This window comes from Lithobates pipiens, unplaced genomic scaffold, assembly GCF_037356315.1.
Source record: "Lithobates pipiens isolate NorthernLeopardFrog02 unplaced genomic scaffold, aLitPip1_a1.2 Scaffold_16, whole genome shotgun sequence".
NCBI lineage: Eukaryota > Metazoa > Chordata > Amphibia > Anura > Ranidae > Lithobates > Lithobates pipiens.
The window spans coordinates 406786866-406812302 of NW_027507748.1; the positions used below are offsets into that span (position 1 = coordinate 406786866).

Sequence of the window (25437 nt, forward strand, 5' to 3'; positions counted from 1 at the left end):
TTCATTATTAGCCTATCATGGACCAAACAAATTATTTGCATGCCAAGGAGGACTGGCTGCTGCTTTAAGCTGTAATATACTGGCTTGTGCTATGTACAGCAAGTGTTTTCGCAGCAGTATCCGAGACTGTCGGATAGAGATAGTTGATTGTGCCACATCTTCACCATTTAGGAGAAGTCTTTTATTTATTTTTTCAATCAGTTATCTGCCAAGGTGGAGATTGTGAAGTCATCCGCCTACCTCTCCACCTCAGTCAGGGAAAGCTTTGTATTCATAAAAAAAAGTAAACTTCAGACAAGTACACGTGCTTTCTTGAGCCAGGGGACCTTGCGGGCACTGCAGGATTTCAGTCCTTCACGGCGTAATGTTACCAATTGTTTTCTTGGTCATGATGGTGCCAGCTGCTTGGAGATCATTGACAAGATTCTCCCGTGTAGTTCTGGGCTGATTCATCACCGTTCTCATCATTGAAACTCCACGTGGTGAGATCTTGCATGGAGCCCCAGACAGGGAGATTGCCAGTTATTTCTTCCATTTGTGAATAATCGCACCAACTGTTACCCTCTCACGAAGCTGCTTGGCTATGGTCTTGTAGCCCATTCCAGCCTTGTGTAGGTCTACAATCTTTCCCCTGATATACTTGGACAGCTCTTTGGTCTTTGGCCATGGTGGAGAGATTTGAATCTGATTTTATTTTTTTCCTGTGGGCAGGTGTCTTTTATACAGGTAACAAGCTGAGGCTAGGAGCATTTCCTTTGAGCCCACGTTCACACTAAGGGCGGGTTTGAAATTGATTTGAAAATTATTTCAAACCGGCATTTCAGTCCGACTTCGGGAGCGATGTGGGTTCATGCACAGATTTCTATTTAAATCGTCCCCAAAGTTGCCAAAAGCAGTGCAGAAACTTCTTTTGGGAATCGGTGCAGTACTGCAAAGTCGGCATTGCACTGTTTGCCAAATGTCAAATGGGCTGTAAACATCGGCTCCTAATCTTAACTCATTAAATGTATAAAAGACACCTGAGAGCCATACATTTTGCTGATTGATAGGGTATCAAATACTTATTTCACACATTAAAACTCAAATCAACTTTTTTTTGGGATATTTGTTATTCTGTGTCTCACTGTTAAAATAAACTTGCCATTAAAATTATAGACATCCTTTCTTTGTCAGTGGGCAAACATACAAAATAAGCAGGGGATCAAATCTTTTTTTTTCCCTCACTGTAGGTCAATTGTGATATCCTGTCTGTTTCTGTTATACAGGACTCTGCTTTTCAGTTCAGTCCTGGAATATCTTGGGATTTCTTGTTGGGGTATTGGTACTAGACCTATGGCAGTTTGTCCTCACCATTAGGGGTGCGTATCTTCACTGGTCTCACGATTCGATTCCGATTATCTGGTCAAGGATTCAATTTGATTCCGCGATGCATCACGAATACCGATGAGCTCCCACTTCCGCTTGGGCCTCCTAGGCTGCCCTTCCACCCTGCAATTTTCTGGGACACATCACAGTTCCCAAAAGATTGCACGGCTATACAGGACAGTGCAGTGAGACATGCGCACCTGGCGTTGAAGCTGCAAGTCAAACGCAGCCACCTGTGCCCGTCAAACGCAGCCTCCACTTCACTAACCCCACTCCACAATGCACAGGCCACCAGCCGCTGGTGCTGACAGTTCCTTGACATTCCTGTTTGGACCTTCCATTACACTAGGAGTTAACAGTGGAATGTGTAACAGGAAGCCCAGGGACCTATCAGCAAGGAGCTTGAGATTTAAGTAGAGTACAAACACATTTGTATTCTACTTACTGTCGTTACTTCCTTTTAATAAATGCTGTGTTACAAATGGCCCACTGTATGTGCTTTTAAAAAAAATATATATATCACTTCATACCGAATTTCACAGTAGTAAGTACAGTTCAATACATCCCGATCATGTGACGCCCATCCCGCCTCTCCTCTCTCCTCTCGCGTTTCACGTCTGAGTGCTGATGTCAGCGAGGAATTCTCAGCCCTGCCCGCTGACTATAGCTATCCTATCAGAAGAGGCGGGTGGGGCTGATAATTCCCCACTGATGTCAGGACTCAGACGTGAAACGTGAGAGGAGAGGCGGGCATACCAGGAGTCACATTATCTGGATGTATTGCACTTCTGTGAAATTTGTTATGAAGTGATATATTTTTTTTAAAAGCACACACAGCGGGGCCATTGTAACACAGCATTTATGAAAGGGAAGTAGTTTTAAAAATACGCTTGGGAGGGGCGGGGCAAGTCGGGATTACATCACCCGCAATCTATTTTCCGGTCCTCAGGCATCAATGCCGCATCGGGGACACCCTAATCGTGATGCAGCAATTAATTGCAGTACCCCTACTCACCATGCGCTTGATTTACTAAATCTGAGAGTGCACAATATGATACTGTTGTGCATAGAAACCAATCGGCTTCCAGGTTTTTTTTTCTTTTTTTTGTCAAAGCTTAATTGAACAAGCTGAAGTTAGAAGATGATTGGCTACGATGCACAGCTGCACCAGATTTTGTGCACTCCAGTTTTAGTAAATCAACCCACATGTGCCTCAAGACTGCCTTAAGTAGCTAGTCGACTTTGTACTGTTTAAAGAGGAAGAAAACCCTGATGGGTTTACTTCCTCTTTGATTCCCTGCAAAGGTAAAGCATAATGGACTACTATGCATCCCATAGTTTCCATTATGTGTCACTTACCTGACACAGGAGCCAGCGAAGTCACCGCTGTCCCCTGTAGTTACATAGTTACATAGTTAGTCAGGTTGAAAAAAGACACAAGTCCATCCAGTCCAATTATGTAGTACAGAGCCTCCATCTTCTTGGTGGGTTTCGCTGCTCCAGCTCTGTCATTCGTCAGAGCCACAACGACGTCACTCCCGCGCATGCGCACCGCCACTCGCGGCATATCGCCGTTAACTGCGGCGCGCTCAGTGCGCCTGCACGCTGCTGTCTACAGCGGAGCCTTTCTTTTGGCAAATATCTCTTAAACCATGCAGGTTTAGGAGATATTTCTTGGACCTACAGGCTTACTTAATCTAGGCTTACCTGTAGGTCAAAGTGGTTTGTAAGGGTTTACAACCACTTTAAGGCCCCCTTTACACGGGCGTTTCATTTTTTCATCCATCCGTTGATGGATGAAAAATTAAGCTCAGTGCATCTCTATGGGCAAAAACAGATGTAAACGGATGAACGTCTGTTTACATCAGTTTACATCCACTAACGTCAACCTCCATTTTTTTTTTAAACCGTCTGAAACCCTGTTTTTCTTCCGTTAAAAAAAATTTTAAACGGACAAACAGTCCGTTTTTATGTTTACAAATGGACAAACAGTATGTTAATTAACGGAACGCTCGTGTGAAAGGGGCCTTATGATTTTTTCCTTCTATTTTCCTGCATTTGGGTGCTATATATCAGTCTGTACCCGTTTGGTTTTCCTGACAGAGTTGTGATTATTCCTTTAAGCTGGGTACACACTGAGAAAACCGGAAGAAAAATTTCCGTACAAGGCGTAATTGTTTTGAAGCCATAAACAACAAAAGCCTCTGCCGTAAGAAAATTTTCATACATTATGTCCTTCCTCTGTTTCAACTTAATAGGCCGTTTTATCATGTTTGAATGTTTAACATTGATGGGAGCTGTCGTCCTTAATCAGTGTAGATCTAGTTTCTTCAGTAGCAAGACATTTGTCCACACCTCCAAATTTTTTAGTCTTATACATTCTTGCTCAGTGGTTTCTCTGAGCTGAGGTACTGCTGCACAATAAGCCTCATGTAGTACCCCAGACATCCTACAGTGAGGGGAAAATCGCTGTCGATCTCCCTGGGTCTGGGGCTCCGTGCAAGATCTCAACTCTTGGAGTTTCAATGATCATGAGAACGGTGAGGTATCAGCCCAGAACTACTCTGGAGAATCTTGTCGATGAGCTCCAGCGTGTTCACACAGCCCACGTGCAGAGCCAGCCAGGAAGTCGGAACTGCGCTGTGCTAATCACAGGCAGTGAGACATTTCCCGATCTCTGCAGCCGCGCATTGGGACAATGCCTCACTGCCTTTGATTAGCGTAGTACAGTGCTGACTTCTGGTGGGCTGTGCGAACACGCCGGAGCTTATCCTTTATCTCAAGGCAGCTGGGACCATATTCACCAAGAAAACAATTGGCAACCTACTATGCCGTGAAGGACTGAAATCCTGCAATGCATGCAAGGTCCCCCTGCTCAAAAAAGCACATGTACAGGCCCATCTGAAGTTTAATGAATTTCTGAATGATTCAAAGGAGAACTGAGTAAAAGTGTTGTGGTCAGATGAGACCAAAATTGCGCTCTTGCGCCTCAATTTGCTGTGTTTGGAGGAGGAGGAATGCTGCCAATGCCCCAAGAACACCATCCCCACCTTTAAACATGGAGGTGGAAACATTATGCTTATGGGGCGTTTTTCTGCTAAGGCAACAAGACAACTTCACTGCATCAACAGGACGTGGCCATGTACCATCAAATCTTGGGTGAGAACCTCCTTCCCTCAGCTAGGGCATGGGTCGTGGATGGGTATTCCAGCATGAACATTACCCAAAACACATGGCCAGGGCAACAAAGGAGTGGCTCAAGAAGCACATTAAGGTCCTCTGGACCTTAATCCCATGGAAAATATTTGGAGGGAGCTGAAGGTTTGAGTTCACAAACATCAGGATAAAAACCTTAATGACTTGGAGAGGATCTGCAAAGAGAGTGGGACAAAAGCCCTCCTGAGATGTATGCAAACCCGGTGGCCAACTGTAAGAAATGTCTGACCTCTGTGATTGCCAACAAGGGTTTTGCCACCAAGTACTAAGTCATGTTTTGTGAAGGGGTCAAATGCTTATTTCACTCATTAAAATGCAAATCAATTGAATACCTTTTTTGAAATACGTTTTTCTGGATTTTTTTGTTCTGTCACTCGCTGTTAAAATAAACCTACCATTAAAATTATAGACTGGTCATTTGTCAGTGGGCAAACCTACAAAATCAGCAGTGGATCAAATACTTTTTTCTTTAACTGTTCAGGGAACAGCTTTTCTACAGCCTGCTTTGCACAATACTATATTCAGACACAAAGCTATAGCCCCGCCAACTCACTCCAACTCTCTCTGATTGGCTAATTGAGAATGACAGCAGCAGGAGCCATGCGCGCCACTGCTGTGTCCCAGCCAATCAGGAGGGAGAGTCCCGGACTGACTAGGCACTAGAGGACATCGCTGGACAGAGCTAGGGCTCATGTAAATATTAGGGGGATGAGGGGGGCTGCTGCACACAGATGTGTTTTTTTATTTTTTTATCTTGATGCATAGAATGAAGAAAAATAAAAATCTGAGTTTACAACCACTTTAAGGCACCCCCACCAAGCCCTACAGAAAACTTGTCTCTCTCTCTCTCCCTTCATTAAAAGAGTAAAACAAGTTACTTTTCAGTTAGCAGTTATTTCACCACAAAAAAGACAGTTTATTTTCTAATTTTTGCATGCGCCCTCCTCTAAATGAAGAATCCCACTGCACTCCTCTACCATGGCGTCTTGCTCCATAGACAAGTTCTCATAGACTTAAATATTCAGTCACGATGCTTCCTCATTATTCCCTAAATTTATAAATAAATTAAATGATTTAGTGAACAGTCAGATAAACTGTTTCTTGACCCTAAATATTTTATGGCCATTGTGCATTTAAAAAACAAAATTGTCTGCTTTTCCCAAAATTGACACACCTGTGGCTTTTCTTAACAAACCTCTGACTATTCCTGGAGAAGACATTCCCCACTGACAAGTAATTGGCAGTAATTTTGTTTAGTTTAGTTATCGAAAGAGAAAGTAAAAAAAAAAATCGTACATTTTGGATTGACATCGGAGCACTAATAGAGGGGAAATCTAATGGGACACTAGTCCTAGTGACCTTGGTGATGCACAAAGATTTCTTCACTTTTGGAGGGATTTCCTCATACTTCTGTTTTGCCTCTGGGACAGGAGGTGAAGGGAAATCTCCCCAGTGGACACATATGGCAAATACAAACATGGGGTTATAACTTTCCCTTACTCTTTCCAAAATGGGGGGGTTGGACTTTTTTTTTAGTTACACTTTAAAGTTGATTATACAACGATTGTATCATCAGATTGTAACCAGTATGGTTACCATAACACTTGAAAAATGAATTATTTTTGTTTTGCTTAAACAGGATCTTCATTCTTGAGGGAAAAAAAGTAAGAAAAAAAAGATACCTATCCAAGAATTGCCCTCACTCAAACGGGTTCTTTGCTGATCTTTTGAGTTTCCAACATGTTTACTAAGGGGAGCCTGCTGAGACTCCTTGCATGCATGAGCTGTGCTGAGCTGTATGAATGGTCCCGCAGCCTGCTTGAACCTCCTGTGATGTGTCCTAGGAGGTTGCGGCTAGGGATGAGATGGGATGGAGGATGAGATCGCCTAGGTGGTCAGAGAGCGGGAGTGAAAGCAGGTACCTGCTAAAGATACCTGTTCCTCCTGCTAAAAAAAAACAAAACTCCAAAAGTGAGGGGTGGGAGGGGGGGGGGGGGAGCGGACTACGAGGAGAAGACTAAAAGTAAGTGTGCACCAACACTACACTGACATGTAGGTACACACAGGCACACAAACCCCCCCCCCCCCCGATTCCCCCCCCCCGTCACAGTGTCACTGATTGCATTGATCATTTCTTTACTGATCAATGCATTCAGTGTCAGTTGTAACAGTTAAAACTGTCAGGGCAGTTAGTGTTAGGTCCAGGGTAGCTCCCTATCACCCCCAATAAAGATTTAACCCCCTGATTGCCCCTAGAGTTAACCCTTTCACCCCCTTTTGCCAGTGTCACTAAGCGATCATTTTTCTGATCGCTGCATCAGTGTCGCTAGTGTCGCTAGGTAGCTAGTTTTTTTTTAGGTGCACCGCCAGGTTTTTATAGCGCTAGGTACCCCGATATACTACCCAATAATGGTTTTAACTCCCTGATTGCCCCTAGTTAACCCTTTCACCAGCGATCACAGTACAAGTGTCACTGGTGACGCTGGTTAGCCAGTTAGTTATTTAGGTTCCCCATCAGGTTTTTATATAGCGCCAGGGACCCCCATATACTACCTAATAAAAATTTGAACCCCCTGATTGCCCCTAGTTAACCCTTTCACCACTGATCACCGTATAAGTGTTACGGGTGACTCTGGTTAGTTTGCTTTTTATAGCATCAGGGCACCCACCATTTATTACCCAATAAAGGTTTAACCCCCTGATCACCCGGCGGGTGATATCAATTAGGTTTTAGGGTCAGGGTCTGCGTCGCCCCAGGCAGCGCTAGGTTAGTGCCACTCCACACTACGGGAGGTTTATGCTTTGCGTAGTGGTATAGAATCTGAACAGATCAATATCTGATCTGATCAGATCTATACTAGCGTCCCCAGCAGTTCAGGGTTCCAAAAAAACGCATTGTTAGCGGGATCAGCCCAGATACCTGCTGGCACCTGCGTTTTGCCCTTCTGCCCAGCCCACCCAAGTGCAGTATCGATCGATCACTGTCACTTACAAAACACTAAACACATAACTGCAGCGATCGCAGAGTCAGGCCTGATCCCTGCGATCGCTAAGTTTTTTTGGTAGCATTTTATATTTAAATCCGGAAGGCAGTGCTTGGTTTTCGGGGTCCAGTACGTGGCTAGGCTCCCAAAAAGTCCCCCACATGTGGTATCCCCGTACTCGGGAGAAGCAGCAGAATTTATTTTGGGGTGTAATTTGACTTATGCTCATAGCATGTGTGAGCAATATATCATTTAGTGACAACTTTGTGCAAAAAAATAAAAAGTTTGTAATATTCCCGCAACTTGTGGCAAAATATAAAATATTCCATGGACTCAACATGCCTCTCAGTAAATAGCTTGGGGTGTCTACTTTCCAAAATGGGGTAATTTTGGGGGGTTTTGTGCTATTTTGGTATTTTATGGCCTTCGAAACTGTGATAGGTAGTGAGGAGTAAATTAAAAAATTTGCACCCTTAGAAATCCTGAAGGTGGTGATTGGTTTTCGGGGTGCCGTGCGTGACTAGACTCCCAAAAAGTCCCATACATGTGATATCCCCATACTCAGGAGAAGTAGCGGAATATATTTTGGGGTGCAATTCCACATATAACCATGGCATGTGTGAGCAATATATCATTTAGTGACAACTTTTTGTAAATGTGTTTTTTTTTTTTTTTTTTTGGTCATTATTCAATCCCTTAGGACAAAAAAAATAAATATTCAATGGGCTCAACATACCCATTAGCAACTTCCTTGGGGTGTCTACTTTCCAAAATGGGGTCATTTGGGGGGGGGGTTTGTACTGCCCTGCCATTTTAGCACCTCAAGAAATGAGATGGGCAGTCATAAATTAAAAGCTGTGTAAATTCTAGAAAATGTACTCTAGTTTGTAGACGCTATAACTTTTGCGCAAACCAAAAAATATACGCTTATTTACATTTTTTTTTTACTAAAGACATGTGGCTGAATAAATTTTGCCCTCAATGTATGACTAAAATTTAGTTTATTCGATTTTTCTTTTAACAAAAAGAAGAAAATATCTTTTTTTTTTTTTTTTTCAAAATTTTCGCTCTTTTTCCATTTATATCGCAAAAAATAAAAATCGCAGAGGCAATCAAATACCATCAAAAGAAAGCTCTATTTATGGGAAGAAAAAGACGCAAATTTCGTTTGGGTGCAATATTGCATGACCGCGCAATTACCAGTTAAAGCAGCGCAGTGCGAAATTGGAAAAAGACCTCTGGTCCTTAAGGTGTTTATTGGTCCGGGGCTGTAGTGGTTAATTATATGTAAAAAACTTACAATAAGGAAATTAAATCGGGAGGGGACCAAATTCTTTCGCAGCACTGTTTAAAATGACTTTATGCAGTCATTCTACATAGTCTAGATTACTCTAGGGTCAACACAAGTATTGGACTTCTGTCTCCTGTTTCCATTACTGCAAAAATGATCTCGTTGTAAGGAAGCTTTTAGAGTAATAGGACACAACAGGAAGTTATTTGCCCATGGTGCTCTAAAGGTCTTTCATTTAGAATGCTTACACTGGTGTATTCAATACCACTGACTCATCAATTTAACAACCTTCAGTGACAGAAATATGGATGAAGCGTTTTAAACATTATAATGGTTATTGGTTGTAACAGGTAAACTAGTTAATTATAGTAATATTTATACAGGTTTAAAGACATTGTACGCTTTCAAATGGTTCTATTGTTTTAACTAGGTATTAGTGTAGTGTCATTTGTTTTGTCAAAAATGAATATCTCATGCTTACCCTTAAAAACCAATTGCTAATCAAAAAAGAAAGTAGGTGCTGCTACTTATAAAAACTCCAAATACTTGATTCTAAACACATATACAACAAATAAGTGGGCAGTCATAAAAATATTAAAATGTAAATGCTCAAGTGTCCACTTGTATTAGCAAAAAAGAAAAAAAAAATCAACAATATTTTTATAACGGCTTACCTGTAAAATCCTTTTCTTGGAGTACATCACAGGACACAGAGCCACAGTTATAACTCTATGGGTTATATGGCATCTTCAGGTCATGGACACTGGCACACCCTAAACAAAGTTCAGTTCCCCATATAACCCCTCCTCGGACCTTTGTGTCCAGTGATGTACTCCAAGAAAAGGATTTTTACAGATAAGCTGTTATAAATATCCTTTTTTCTTTATCGTACATCACAGGACACAGAGCCACAGTAATAACTGTATGGGATGTCCCAGAGCAATGCCTCCTGAGGGGACGGGGCACAAACAAAAGTAGGGTGCAATCAGACCTGAGAGCCTATACCGCTGCCTGCAGCACACTGCGCCCAAAGGTTATATCCTCATGCTCTTGATAGAATCTGGTGAATGTACGGACTGAAGACCAGATTGCGTCTTGGCAGATTTGAACCTGGAGGCTTGCATCACCAAGCCATGGAGACTTGGTGATGCACTGCCATCGCAGCACTGACAGCCCTGGTGGAGTGCGCTTTGACCTGAGAAGGTGGAACCTTCTTCAAGCCATGAGCTTGAATAATTGCCCGCTTAATCCATTTGGTAGTAGTGGATTTGATGCTGTCCTTTCCTAGGACCTTCAGGCAACACAAACAAAACATGTGTTTTTGAATCTGAACAGTCGCCTTCAAATAGATATTGACTGCTCTCACTACATCCAAAGAGTGTAGTGACTTCTCTTCCTTAGAACAGGGTTCTGGAAAAAATGAAGGTAAAACAATATCCTGGTTTAGGTGAAAACCTGAAACTATCTTTGGCAGAAATTTAGGATGAGGACGCAATACTACTCTATCCTTGTGAACTTTTAAATATGGCTCGTTACAAGAAAGACCTTAAGTAGATTCTGATACCCTTCCTGCAATAGAAATAGCTACTGGAAAAACTAGCTCCCTTGTCAAAAGGACCAAAGGAATATGTCTTGTCGGCTCAAAAGGCTGTTTCTGTAATGCCAACAGAACTAAATTCAAGTCCCAAGGGTTCAATGGTTTAAGCCACGTTATTCCCTGTATAAAGCTTTGGATCAAAGAATGTTTTCAGCGGATGCTGAAACAATACTGATAAGGCCGAGACCTGGCCCTTGATAGTACCCAAGGCCAGTTTCATTTCTAGCCCCATTTGCAGAAAGGCAAGAATTCTACCTATGACATACTTAGGATGCCAACCCCTGGATTCACACCAAGAAACATATGCCTTCCAGACTCTATAATTACTCTGGAAGCTGGCTTCCTTTCATTAATCAAGGTAGTTATCACTGAGCCTGAAAGCCCACGATTCTCTAGAATGTGGGTTTCAATAGCCAAACCGTTAAATATAGCGTTGGTAAAATAGGATGGAACACTGGTCCCTGTGATAGCAGGTCTGGACGTAGTGGTAGGGTCCATGCGGCCCCTACCACCATCTTTACTATTTCTGCATACCAAGATCTTCTGGGTTAAGCTGGGGCCACAAGAACTACTGACTTCCTTTCCTGCTTGATCCTGCAAAGAAGTCAAGGTAGCAGCAGAATAGGAGGGAATGCACAAATCGGTGAGAACTGATCCCACGGGGCACTAACGTATGTGTTCCGCATGCGAGTAGATCCCTTGTTCTTGATACAAAGTTGTCGACTTTGTTGTTGAACCTGGGCGCAAACAGATCTACGTCCAGGATCCCCCATCTTTGGCATATAGCCAGGCTGATGTCAGGGTGAAGGGGCCATTCCCCTGGGAACAACTGCTGGCGACTTAAGTAGTCTGACTGCAAGTTCTCTACCCCGGAATGAAGATTATTGAAATGCACGGCACATGTTTTTCTGCCCAGGTTAGGATATGGTTTATCCCTCCCTGGGCTGCACAACTTCTGGTACCCCCTTGTTGATTTATATAAGCCACTGCTGTGGTTCTGTCGGATTGAATCCTGATTTCTGCAACCTGAATGACCAGGCCCTTAGGGCTTGACGCGCTGCCCGAACTTCTGGAATGTTGATGGGCAAGGTTCTTTCGGTTCTGGACCATTTCCCTTGGACAGATTCTTCTTCCAGGACTGCTTCCCAGCCTGAAAGGCTGGCATCTGTTACCACCTTCCAGGTAACCAGTAAGAAGGGTTTCCCCTTCTGCAGATTTTCACCTATCCTCCACCAGCGGAGGCTCTGGCGCACTTTTGGCGACAAATGCATTGGAAAATCTAGTGCCTGAATCGTCTTGTTCCAGGTCGATAGGATATTGTTTTGCAGCAGTCTCGAATGAAACTGAGAATAGGAAACTGATTAGAATAAAACCACCATCTTCCCCAACAACCTCATACAAAGGCGAATGCAAGGACCCTTCTTTGCTCTGACCCCTTGGACCAGCTCCTTTATGGCACTGACCTTTGCCTGGGGTAAAAACGCCTTCTTCTGGGCTATATCTATGACCAGACCCAAGTACTCTAATCTTCTTACTGGCTTTAAAGAAGATTTCTCTAGGTTGATAACCAACCTAGGTATTCCAGGTAGTTAACTGTGGTGACCACTCTTTAGTCCACTCAGGGTACCGACTGGTCTATTAAGAGCAGGTTGTCCAGGTATATGCTATTATTATTATACGTTGAGTCCTTAATCTGGCCAGGGGAAGGGCCAGAAGTTTTGTAAACACCGAGATGCAGTAGCTAGACCGAAAGGCAAGGCTACAAACTGAAAATTAAGTCCTTCTACTTGGAAACGCAGATACTTCTGGTGAGCAGGGAAAATAGGCACATGCAGGTATTCATCCTTGATGTCGATCGATGCCAGAAGCTCCCCCCCTTGTAGGATGGAGACTACTGATCGGATTGATTCCAATGCGAAGAGTGAATCTTCTGGAACCAGTTTAGATCTTTGAGATCTAGAATGGCCCTGACATCCCCATTTGGTTTTGGTACCGTGAAAAAGTTTGCGTGAAACCCTGACCCCTGCTCTTCCACAGGAACCACCATGATGACCTTTTACGACAAGTCGGTTTAATGCTAGAAATACTTTTTTTTTTTTTTTTTTCTCTAGCTCTTTGGGGACATTTGACATGAGGAAGTGAGGAGACAGGAATTCTTGGAACTCTAGTTTGTAACCTAGAGCTATTGTGGAGACCACACATCTGTCCCGAAATTCTTTCTGCCAGACCTTTTGAGAACTGCAGAAGTCTTCACCCCCCCACTTGAGCGAGCTGCGGTGCCCCTTCATAAAGAGGCTTTAGCGTCCTGTTTTGCGTGTTTCCTCCCCGCAGGAATATTACCGGTATATCGAGCCACACCAGAAAGGCAGAGGGAGATTAGGGAAGTAAACAAGTGGCTGAAGAGCTGGTCTAGTAAGGAGGGGTTTGGGTTCCTGGAGGACTGGGTCGACTTCAGTCGATAACCGGTAGTATAGAAGGGACGGACTTCACCTAAATTAGGAGGGTGCAGATCACCTGGGAATGAAGATGGCCATAAAGTTGGAGGGGTTTTTAAACTAGGCGAGGGGGGGGGGGGGGTCCCAAGGTAGAGAGAGTGGGCGTGGAACATATTCCAGAGGGTAATATTGGGGGCATTAGTGGTAGGTTCACCAAAGCACATAAACCCAAGGTAAGTATAGTAGCCTATAAGTCCTATTTGCAATCTCGGAACACCCAATAAGAGGATAAAATGCAACCGTTCCAAACTACATGGCATGTTCACCAATGCCAGGAGCCTGGCGGACAAGATGAGTGAACTAGAGATACTGTTGTACGAGGAAGATTTGGATTTTGTGGGAATTTCAGAGACCCGGTTCAACCGCTCTCACAATTGGCTGGCAAACATTCAACGGTGTATACCCTTTATCTCAAGGATAGAGAGGGTAAAAAAGGGGGAGGGGTATGCCTATGTATCAAGAATAATGTACAAGTGAATATTAGAGATGACATCACTAAGGGAGCTAGGGAGGAGGTGGAGCTTCAAAGGGATGAAGCTAAGGGGAAAATACTGGAAGTATGTTATAGGCCCCCTAACTTGAGGGAGGAAGGGGAGACAGATCTCCTATCACAATTTGGATTAGCAGCAAGAATGGGAAGTGTTATCATAATGGGGGATTTTAACTATCCAGACATAGACTGGGAGAAGGGAACCACGTATTCATCTAAGGCTCGCCAGTTCTTAAGAGATGGGTTTGCTATAAGGGCATTAGCCAATGCATCCCATTGGGTAATAAATTTAAAAGAGCGATCAAAAGTCCTGGATGGCTTAGCGCCAATATAAAAATGCATATAAAAGCAGAGGAGAAGGCCTTCAAAAATGCAAGGACTTGGGGATCGCCATCAGCATTTAGACTTTATAAAGAATGCAACAAGAAATGTAAGGGTGCAATAAGGACGGCTAAGATAGAACATGAAAGACACATAGCAGAGGAGAGCAAATACTGTATTTATCGGTGTATAACACGCACCCCAATTTAGGAGGGAATTTAAAAGAGAAAAACTTTTAGGAGGAAGTTTAATGAAAAAAATGTACATTTAAATGCCCATCCATGCATGCAGCCTTGTCAGTCGTTTTCAGCCTTGTGTTTGCAGCCTTCCATTTGCAATCTTGTCAGTCATTTGCTGTTTAAAATTGGCGCTGGTAGTTCTCGGCTGTTCTCAGCAGCTTTCGGGTATTTTCGGCCGTTCCCGGCTATTTTCAGCCACACACGGCCGTTCTCGGCGGCTTTCCGCCGGCGAGAACGGCCGAGTGCGGCCGAAGATGACTGAGTGCGGCCGAAAATACACGGAAGCCGCAGAAAGCGTTGGCAACAGCGGGGGATCGGCGTATAACACGCACCCCTGATTTCCCCCTGATATTAGGGGAAAAAAGTGTGTGTTATACGCCAATAAATACAGTAAAATCCCAAGAAATTCTTTAAGTATGTAAACCGTAAAAAAGGAGGACAAACCATATTGGCCTCATAAAGAATGAGGAAGGACATCTGGTTACAAAGTATTGGGATATGGCGACGGTATTGAATTTATTATTATTAGTCTTCACGAGGGAATCGGGGGGGCTTCAGTAACCAAAACTGCAGTGTTTAGCCTCATGACACATCGCAGGAAGCACCGCCATGGTTAACAGAGGACAGAATTAAAATCAGACCTGGGGGCGTGGCTTGAAGCTGTGAGGCCGCACATCCTCGGAGCTCCGTGACTCGGTCAGGCAGGGTGAGCTATACAGCGCACGGACCGACATCCCGATCTATGTCCGCAACGGGCCAACATCCTAGCACACTGCCCGCACAAAAAACCGCAGACATTTCTGCATATTTCCTGTGCAGTCTCCCTTCACAGCCGAGGGCCGCCGGATCCAATATGGGGCCGCCGCGCACACACGCGGCAGCCACAGCTCAGGCCAGGAAAACATTGGAGGACCTTCTTGCTGCACTACAGGATCCGCGCTCCTCGGGACACGAGGCAGACTCACCGATCCCCTCCCCAGACATCCCGCCAGCGGAGGACATTCAGAGGACCCTGGACCCTGACCCACCTGGCTGCCTGCCTATGGAGTCATGGCGGGAGATATTGGCACTGCTCCCCACCAAGCAGGACATCGCCGAATCCACCACCACTATTGTGAGTACTCTCTCCAAGGAGATTAATGAACTTAACAATCACATAGATTCAGTGGACTCCGGGTGACAGCAGTGGAGGCGGTGACAGACACCCTAGAAACCAGGGTGTTGGCACTAGAGGGTGCCTAGCAAGGTTATAGATGCCATCTTGGCATACTGCAGCTCTCCGTCGATGACAGAGAAAACCGTAGCCACAGAAACAATGTACGGTTACGCGGTCTCCCCGAAGCCACATCTGGGGGGAGACCTTAGAGCTACCGTTACAGCCATCTTTAACAAATCGCTGGACAAACCTCCAACAGCGGAGCTTAAACTGGACCGGGTTGACAGGGTGCAGGGCCCCAGGGGTAGAGACGCCTCCGCACCTAGAGACGTTTTGACCAGGGTCCATTTTTACTCCATTAAGGAAGAAATCATGCAGCGTGCTTGGTCTGTGGGCCCTATAGACTTTGACGGGGCCAAGGTGCAGGTGTTCCCGGACGTTTCCCGCCTCACGCTACGGATGAGGGGTATGTTGCGTCCCCTGTTGGAAGTGGTAAGAGACGCCGGGGCCACTTATCGCTGGGGGTCACCCATTCCGCCTTATTGTCCTCAAGGGTGGAGACACCTTCACCTTGCGATGGCCAGACCAGTTCCCGGACCTGCTTGCTTTCCTTGGGGTGCCGGAGACCCCCATCCCGAATTGGCTGGATTTCCCGCTCACGACGCACTTCACAAGACCCCCTCCGCCCAGACCCCAGAGACCCATCAGAAGCAGATACCGCTCCAGATCCAGACGGGAACCCAGAGATGCCCTCGTCTCGTCTGAACCGTGACCTACATGCCGAAGACCCTGCCCTTTGTGATAAGTAGACTTTTTGGTTTTGTCACCGCTGTCTAAGGGTATAACCTGCAGTTCAGACTAAGCAATATGCTACTTTCAACACAACAGACAGTTGGTGAACTATTCTACCTAGTGTCACGGTGGGGGTTCTGACCTGTCAATTGCCTGCTAACTGTCCTGAATGCACGATACTTGGGGTGCCTGACTTGGATCTCGGGGCGGAGGAGAGGACCGGCTTTTAGGCCTCCCGTTTTGCCTCCCCTATACCCCGTCCTGAGCCCATACCCCCCACAATTGACTTGCTAAGACTTGGTTGATTTTTATGACGAACAAGGTGGGTGGGTGGGTGTAAAACACCCGGCTGGGGCACTCTGAGTCAGAGGACTGGTCTCGGGGATAGGGGGGTTTACTGACCGGATCGGAACTCAAGGGCACAGTTAGCTGGTTCGCAGACAGCGACATAGGCTATGCACAGTTGTTGTTTTTTTGTCGGTGGGGATGGCGACAGGTATTGGCTAAACATAAGTTTTTCGTAGTTTGAAGTGCTTTACCGGTTTAATGGGCTCCCTTGCTTGACCACATGGCTCCTATTGCTCCAACTACATTAGTCTTCCACGCACCATCCATAGGCTACGCTAGTGTGCGCGTTGTTTAATTTGCAGTTTAGGACACCCTCGCAGTTGCCCCTTGCAACTGTACTTGCTTTGGTGCCACCTTTTCTCTCCTCTATACTTACGTTTCCTTCTACCCTGCCCCTCTTTCTCTCTCCGCTCTGCACCTCTGTAACCCCCTACCCAATTCTCTCTACTTTTTTACTGATATTGCGGCGGGGTCTCTCCTATTCTTCTCTCCAAACCACCACCCCCCACTTTTTTTTTATGTGTCCTCTCCCATGTGATCATGCCACCCACAGGAGACAGTGTTTCCGGCCTTCCCTCGGGGGAAATTAAATTTACGTCCCTTTCCACTCCGGAAAAGCGGCCCAGGCTCCTCTCTGACCTTAAAAAAATCCTGCACTCAAATAGCGTTCCTGCAGGAAACGCATTTTAAACAGCTGGCAGTGCCCAGGCTGAGTAACAGGTAATTTCCCACAGTGTACCACGCTCCCTCTCCTATTTCGAAATCCAAAGGGGTCAGTATACTGATCGCGAAATCGCTCCCATGGACCTTAATAGAAGAAAGGGCTGACCCTCTGGGCTGGTTCCTTCTACTGAAGGGCAAGATTGGACATACCATTGTGACCCTTCTGAATGTGTACTTCCCCAGCTCAGGACATGTCCATTTCCTTAGGACACTAGCCCCCATCATCATTGAAGCTAGGGAGGGGGTGTTCCTAATGGGTGCGGACTTTAATTATGCGCAGGAGCCACTGCTGGATGTGTCCAGGGGTGCTTCGCACCTCTTTTTCCCTTCTCAAGAATTTGAAGACGGAACTGCTGGGTTTGAATTTGGTCGATACCTGGTGGGTTGCACACCCGGACAGTAGGGACTACACATACTTCTCTACGGTACACCATACGTACTCCAGGATCGACTACTTCCAAATTCAGCATAAGGACCTTCCTCTGGTCACCTCCACACCGATCATATCTCCTCCTCAGACCATGCTCCGATACACATCAGTTTAAACTGGGATCTGGGTGCCCGTGCACCACCCACCTGGAAACTTAATGAGTCCCTTTTGCAATCCCCTGCGATCCGTAAGGAGGTGGGGGAAGCAATTGCACAGTACTTTAGGGACAATGTTACGCTGTCTATGAACCCATTGTGTATTTGGGAGGCTCACACGTGTGTGGTGCGGGGCGTGCTGATCCAGATGAGGGCATGGAAAAAACGGGAAAGGAATAAACTAGTCTCTGATCTGTAAGGTGCGCTCTCTTGAACTCCGTCATAAATGGTCCTTAGCGGCAGCCCTCCTGGAAGACCTTACCCAGGCCAGGAAAGAGCTGAGAGATCTATTTCAGAAGACAATCCAAAGTCTGACATGGTCGAGACGCACATTCTTTGAGTACTCCAACAAGTCAAGTGCTATGCTTGCGAGGTCCCTGAGGGGTCCGAGACAGCGCACATTTATTCCGCATGTCACCACCGCTCTAGGAACCAGAGTCCATACCTCTAGGGACATTGCCCAAGTATTCCACGACTACTACCAGAAACTTTACAATCTTCGGGAGGGAGAATCGGGGGCGGTGACCAATGCCAAACTGCGGCGGGCGAATACATCCATGCATCCGGCATGCCTACGCTTCCCACTGATATCCGTACCTCGTTGGAGTCGGATATCTCGGCCAATGAATTTCGGGTGGCAGTAGCGCAAACAAAACCTCATAAGGCACCGGGGCCGGATGGCTTCACCCTGACCTATTACACGATCTATATGGCCTCTTTGACCCAGCATTTTGTGATGGCCTACAATCACCTGAAAGGGACCGTGGCTACTCCGACAGACTCCCTGCGGGCATTTATATCATTGATCCCTAAGGAGGGAAAAGATTTGTCCCAATGCGGAAATTACCGTCCCATAGCGCTTCTCAGTGTCGACATAAAGCTCTTTGCGAAAATACTCTCAAACAGGTTGATACCATATATACCAAATTTAATCCATTTTGACCAGGTAGGGTTCGTTCCACAATGGGAAGCTGGAGACAATACGGCCCGAGTCCTCAATTTAATCCATGCGGCGCGTGTACAGGGAAAGCTCTTGCTTATGTTGTCAACGGACGCGGAGAAGGCCTTTGACAGGGTGGCCTGGCACTTTATGCAGGCCACCCTGGAACATATAGGTCTTGGCCCCAACATGATGAGCTGGGTAATGTCGCTTTACTCCACGCCGTCGGCAGCGGTATGGGTGAACGAGTGGTGCTCGGACTCTTTCCCCATCACTAATGGGACGAGGCAGGGGGTGCCCTGTCTCCCCTAATTTTTATTCTGACACTGGAACCACTTATGTGTTACGTTCGGAATGACCCGAATATTACTGGCATATCCAAACCCTCGGCACACCACAAAATTGCGGCGTACGCTGACGATCTAATTTTTTTCATCTCCAATCCACACATTTCGCTTCCCAATATACTCGAGGCTCTCCGGCGATACGGCAGCCTGTCAAACTATAAAATCAATTGCGCCAAGTCGGCTGTATTGAATATATCGGTCCCGGATGGTGAGGCCAAGAGGCTACGCTCTGCTTTTCCATTCTACTGGGCTGAAAAATCTATATGTTACCTGGGCGTTGACATCTCAGCGGATTTGGCGCAATTGTACCCGCTTAATTTTGTCCCTCTCCTTAATAGACTGAAGTCTGATTTGGGAAACTGGCATGCCTTAACACTGACCTGGTTCGGGCGCTGTAATGCATTCAAATGACGGCCCTCCCGCGGATCTTATACTTGTTCCAGACATTATCGATCCGGTTACCCCCAATTTTTTTCAGACAACTGCAGGTGCTGCTCCGGGACTTTATTTGGGCGCGCAAACCACCTAGAGCCGTTTGCAATTGCTTGCCAGACCAAAGGACAAGGGGGTCTGGGTCTCCCAGATCTGAGACAATACTACAGAGCGACTCTGCTAGCTAGAGTAGTTTATTGGCATTGTAATGGCCCACACAAACAGTGGGTGGAGATGGAGATTGAGGATGGATCCATTCCCCTATTGACCTCCCCGTGGCTCCTGTCCTCCCTACCAAAAGACCTCAGATCACCCCGTAGTGGGAGCTACGTTGGCTGTTGTGCGGAGGTTGCTCCGTTGCACACACATTGCTCCCCTGCCGTCACCAATGACTCCGGTTATAGGTAATCCAGACTTCCCACCGGGATTTACCAACAAACTGCGACAGTTGACAGTGGTGGGGAAACAGCGTCTGGGAGAGGTGTGGCCCTCGGGAGGGCTCCCGACCACGCAAACTGTCGCCGAGCTTTCTGACCCTCCACTTGACTTGTTTAATGCTTATCAACTTCGTCCCTTTCTTCTGGCCATACAAAGGGCCCCCTACACTCCTAGAGACCTGACGCCCTATGAATCCATCTGTCAAAAAAGGGAACCTGTGCGACACACCCTCTCCCTCCTGTACAACCTATTGAGTAGTCAGGAGGAGGAGGAGTCGACCCCACCATTTATCCACCAATGGGAGAGGGACTTAGGCATCACATTTACCCCACAACAGATAGGGAAGATCCTGACCTTAGTACATAAAGCTTCCATCGCAAACCAATATCAAGAATCAGGATACAAGATAGTCTCACGCTGGTATAGAGTCCCATACCTTCTGAATAAAATGAATAGATCGATCCCGGATGTTTGTTGGAGGTGCAATTCAGATACGGGGACCATGGGCCACATTTTCTGGGCATGCCCGGCCTTGAGGAACTTTTGGGTGGAGGTGACAGGGACGATAAAGACTCTCACAAATGTAGATATCGCAGACAACCCAGCAGCATGCCTTCTACACTTGACCGAATGGCCTGTTCGAAAAAAAAAAAAAAAAAAACCCTCACGATGCAACTCCTGAACGCCTCCCGGGCCATCATTCCCGCACTGTGGAGGCAGCCTCAGCCCCCATCCAAGGTGCTGTGGTATTCCAAAGTCAATCATATTCTCCGGATGGAAGAATTGACCGCCACCCTTCACAACACTGAAGAGGCATTTAGTGTTAAGTGGAGGCCCTGGAGGTATTTTACTGGTACTCGAGACTACATTCGGGAGGTGAGCAGCGCCCCTGTCCCAGAAAACGACTGAACATCTAACCTTTATCTACGTAGGCCATGTCTGCCCTGGGTGGCATTCCCCCCCCCCCCCCCCTCCCTTTTTGTCTTTATTTTTTTTTTCACTGCCGCCACCCCCCCCTCCTCTCTCTCTCCGTCTTTGCACCCTCTTCTCCCCCGTCCTCCCTTTTGACTATGCCTTGTCTCCTTACTAGCCTTCAGGACCCAGAAGAACCCCAGGGCAGGGTTCTGGACACGACCGTCTCATATTTTACTCTGGTTTACATAGGTCATGATAAGCTGGCTCGCTGTGGTCCCAGTTGTTCATGATTACATTTGTCCGAACGGAGCTGCATTAGTTATACTGTACTACATGTCAGAGGTGGGGTTTCTCTTTTCTGGATGAAACCGTAGGACTCCCCTCTGAGAACCCAGAGTTATTTGGCTGCCTATTTTTTGTTACCATGTAATTGTGACTCTGGGTCATGCTGTATGGTTGACTGTTATATTTATGTTCTACTTATACATAATAAAATAATTTTAAAAAATTTGACTTGAGAAACGTAACATTGATCACCGGGACCAGATGGCTTGCACCTGAGGGTACTTGGGGAACTCAGTCAATTGCCAGACCGTTGTTCCTAATTTTTACTGACTGGAATGGTACCAGCTGATTGGAGAAAAGCCAATATAGCACCAACATTTAAAAAAGGCCCAAAATTCCTGGGAATTAGACCAGTTAGCCTAACATTAATAGTATGTAAAATCTTGGAGGGGATGATAAGGGACACTATATACAAGTCTTTAGTAATGACAACGGTATCATTAGCGGTAATCAACATGGATTCATGAAGAATCATTCTTGCCAAACCAATCTATTAACCTTCTATGAGGAGGTGAGTTGCCAACTAGATAAAGGAAGGCCCTTAGACGTGGTGTATCTGGATTTTGCAAAAGCATTTGACACTGTTCCCCATAAACATTTACTGTACACAAAAAGGTTTGTTGGCATGGACCATAGGGTGCGTACATGGATTGAAAACTGGCTACAAGGGCGAGTTCAGAGGGTGGTGATGGTACTTGGAATGGCCAGGGGTGGGTAGTGGGGTCCCCCAGGGTTCTATGCTGGGACCAATCCTATTTAATTTGTTCATAAACGATCTGGAGGATGGGGTAAACAGTTCAATCTCTGTATTTGCGGACGATACTAAGCTAAGCAGGGCAGTAACTTCTCTGCCGGATGTGGAAACTTTGTAAAAAGATCTGAACAAATTAATGGGTAGGGCAACTACATGGCAAATGAGTTTCAATGTAGAAAAATGTAAAATAATGCGTTTGGGTGGCAAAAATATGAATGCAAGCTATGCACTGGGGGGAGAACCTCTGGGGGAATCTAGGATGGAAAAGGACCCGGGGGTCCTAGTAGAAAGAAGCAGCTTGGCATATTATATGCCATTGCTGAGCCTAACAAAGCAAACAGAATATTGGCATGCATTAAAAAAAGGGGATTAACTCCAGAGATAAAATAATTCTCCCGCTCTACAAGACTGTGGTCTGGCCGCACCTACAGTATGCTGTCCAGTTCTGGGCACCAGTGCTAAGGAAGGATGCACTGTAAATTGAGCGAGTACAAAGATGAGCAACAAAGCTAATAAAGCGTCTGGAGGTTATTCGTTATGAGGAAAGGTTGCGAGCACTGAACTTATTCTCTGAGAGGGTATATGATTTCAATATACAAATACCATACGGGTGACCCCACAATAGGGATAAAACTTTTTTCGCAGAAGGGGGTTTAACCAGACTTGTGGCCACTCATTAAAGTTAGCAGAAAAGAGGTTTAACCTTAAACTATATAGAGGGTTCTTTACTGTAAGAGGCAAGGATGTGGAATTCCCTTCCCTTCCATTCCGTAAAGACTGAAGGGAGAAGGAACAAAGCTGGTGCAATGGAGTAGAGAGAGACCACCAGATGCCAGTACAGTTAATAGCACCACTTTGGCAGCGTAAAAACGGGTGCAAAAACCAATGGGGTTCTGTCTTCTTTCAAATCCAGAGACAGACCGAAGCTCTGTAATCTGTTGATGACTAAACAGTCCTAGTACCAAAAACTGCACCCCATGCTGCCACATGCTATGCTTTATAAAGTAATGAAGCAAGAGGCCCATTCTATCCACCCAATCACAGAAAGAATAGACCATGCCGAGAAATAAGATGTGCAAAAAGATTAAATTTGTGTGATATGACCAAGTAGCACTGGAGTACCCCTAGCAGAGAAAAGTAGAAAACTCCTCAAATTGATATATTAAATAAATGTAAACAGTACAGAGCAGGTGTAGAAGAGGTTTGTGGATAACCCCCATGCTCCATATTGAAAGGCGAGAAAGGTCTACCCTCCCATGATCCACATGGAATCTAGGCAGGCAGAAACATTCCAGGTCATTGAAAGACATTTAGCAAAAAAGGCAAAAGTCGGCAAATAAAATACTCTGTAGCATTGAGGCTTTATTAGTGAATAGCTACTTGAACAAAGACAGTAAAGGCTATTAATGTGCAACGGGTATCCTGGAGGACTCAACCATGGCAGATAACATGAGTTGAAACCGCAAGCAAAATACGGGGGCTAGTCATCCACAAGAAATAACCACCTTCACATTCAAGCTGGGTTCACACATGTGAACTCGATGTGGGTTTTCCCCGCATCGAATTCACATGACAGGCAAGTGTGACCGGCTCTCAGTGGAGCCAATTCACACATGTCCGGTGTGGCCACGGTCCAGATTGAAAAATGGGTCCGGAGCATTTGAAGCTAAAGTTCAGACCTGATCCAGTGAATGGACACGCACCAGACCCCAGGCACCTAACCCACAGCTGCACCTGTGTGAACCCGGCCTCTTACAGTAAGGAGCCCCAGGGTACATCAATAGAAATTTCAGGGAATCTGTGAAGCCAACAAGATAGGCATGGCAACATTCCTTCTATTGCTCTCTAGAGAATTGATCAGTAGATTGCTGCAAAGATTGGCTTCTGTTTGACCATCTACAGTGTGTGCATGGGAGAGTGTGGACCCACCGGGAACCATGTCCATCACCAACTAGTCAGGCAAATCTATAAGCTTGGTATCAAGAAAGTGTAAAACATCCGATAGGCCTCGGGGTCATTGAAGGAATAAAGGCCATTGTGCAGATGAATAGTTGAGCAAAAATGTGTACCCTGCCAAGCTCGATTGGGGAAGAGGCTGGTTTGGTCAGTAAAGATACCGATGACGGTGTCTTATAGGTCCACCGGCCCTGTAGCCTCCAGAATACCACAGAGCTTTATATTGTTTTGCCTGTGGAGATTTTCTAGATCGGTGGTCTCCAAACTGCTGCCCAGGGGCTGGACGTGGCCCTTTGCCTGCTTTTAATTGGCCCTTGGGGTACTATGTAATCTACTGATACAAAAAATAAATAGGGTATTATTCCTCACTGACCCAATCAAAAGGAACCAATTCCTCCATCTGACACCAGTGGTGGGGCACACTTCCTTCCACTGACACCAAATGGGCACTACTCCTTGCACTCACACCAACAATGGGGCACTATTCCTCCCACTGTCACCAACAATGGGGCAGAATTTCTTTGATACCAACGATGGGACACTAGTCCTCCAACTGACACCAGCAAGGGGGCACTATTCCTTCCACTGAATCCATGTGGTTTGCCACGTTATTCAGCCTATACAAGATAGTCTGTCGGTGGATAGTGTATTTTCAATATCCTGCACACTGTGTCACTATAGTGATATCTTGGAGGGATGTTTCAAGCCTGGCTGCAATCGTTTCCATGTCATGTCTCATAGTAAGGCCTGATTCACACCTGTGCAGTTTTAGTGCTCTTTGCATTTTACAGATTTGCACTACAGTCCATTTAACGTGGTTTCCTATGGAACACGTTCTGTAGTGCAAATCTGCAAAAAGCACTAAAACTGCATAGGTGTGAATCCAGCCTAAGGGAGAGCATGATGGCTAACATTTCAGCAGGGAATGATATAGTACACGAGGCAAGGGCAGACAAAGCTCTGGTCTCGATGCTCATAGCTGAAATGGCTAGGCTGTTACAGGATGTCAGGCAGCTTATCCCTCAGCATTGCTAGCATGTCTGAAAGGCCAGAGCCCTGGTGGAGGTAGCAGAGCGAGGCAGCCCCTGTTCTACTTTGTTTAGTGGATGGAGGTGCTTTGACATCTTGTCCCTGAAGGCTGAGTAAGTACATGGTGTAGCAAGAGGGAAAAAAAAGCTCTTTATATCGACCAATTGCATTGTTTTCCCTTGCTCCTGTCCCTGTTTTGGCATGGGTTGGGGGGGGGGGGGGGTGGGCTGGGGGGTGGTGGCAGACTCTCCCTTAGCTCCTGAAAACTATATTCTGATTGTAGCAAGACTGAATTGTTTAATGTGTTTTTTGTTTTTTTCCTTTCATAGTCTGCACTGGATTGGTGGCCCAAGATTGATGCTGTGTATTGCTACTCAGGAGAGCTCCGCAGCATGTTTGCTGAAACGCTCAAAATCGTCATGCAGTTACATACAGCAATCCGCCTGACGCCGGTAAAATTTTGCATCTTATGATTTGTGCATATTCAGTCATTGAATATTCTGTTTCCATCGAGTTTCTCTACATTCAAATAGAAAAATAAAAAAAGATTTTATAGCAACAGAGACCACCTTCATGCATTTAAGAATTGCCTTAAATTTTTAAGACTGCATTTGATTTCATTTGGCTTTGAATGTTTGTAAACCTCTTTAATGTGTGTTAAAACAATGGTGACCCTCAA

General features: G+C 45.7%; 1 protein-coding gene across 5 annotated transcripts in view; it reads left to right on the plus strand.

Moving 5' to 3' along the window:
• NF1 (neurofibromin 1) overlaps positions 1-25437 on the plus strand; it is a 436753-nt gene that overhangs the window by 98653 nt on the left and 312663 nt on the right. For all 5 annotated transcript variants that reach the window (XM_077482413.1, XM_077482415.1, XM_077482416.1 and 2 more), the window contains exon 12: positions 25088-25210. In XM_077482413.1, the coding sequence (XP_077338539.1) occupies positions 25088-25210 (123 nt within the window). The remainder of the gene's footprint in view (positions 1-25087; positions 25211-25437) is intronic.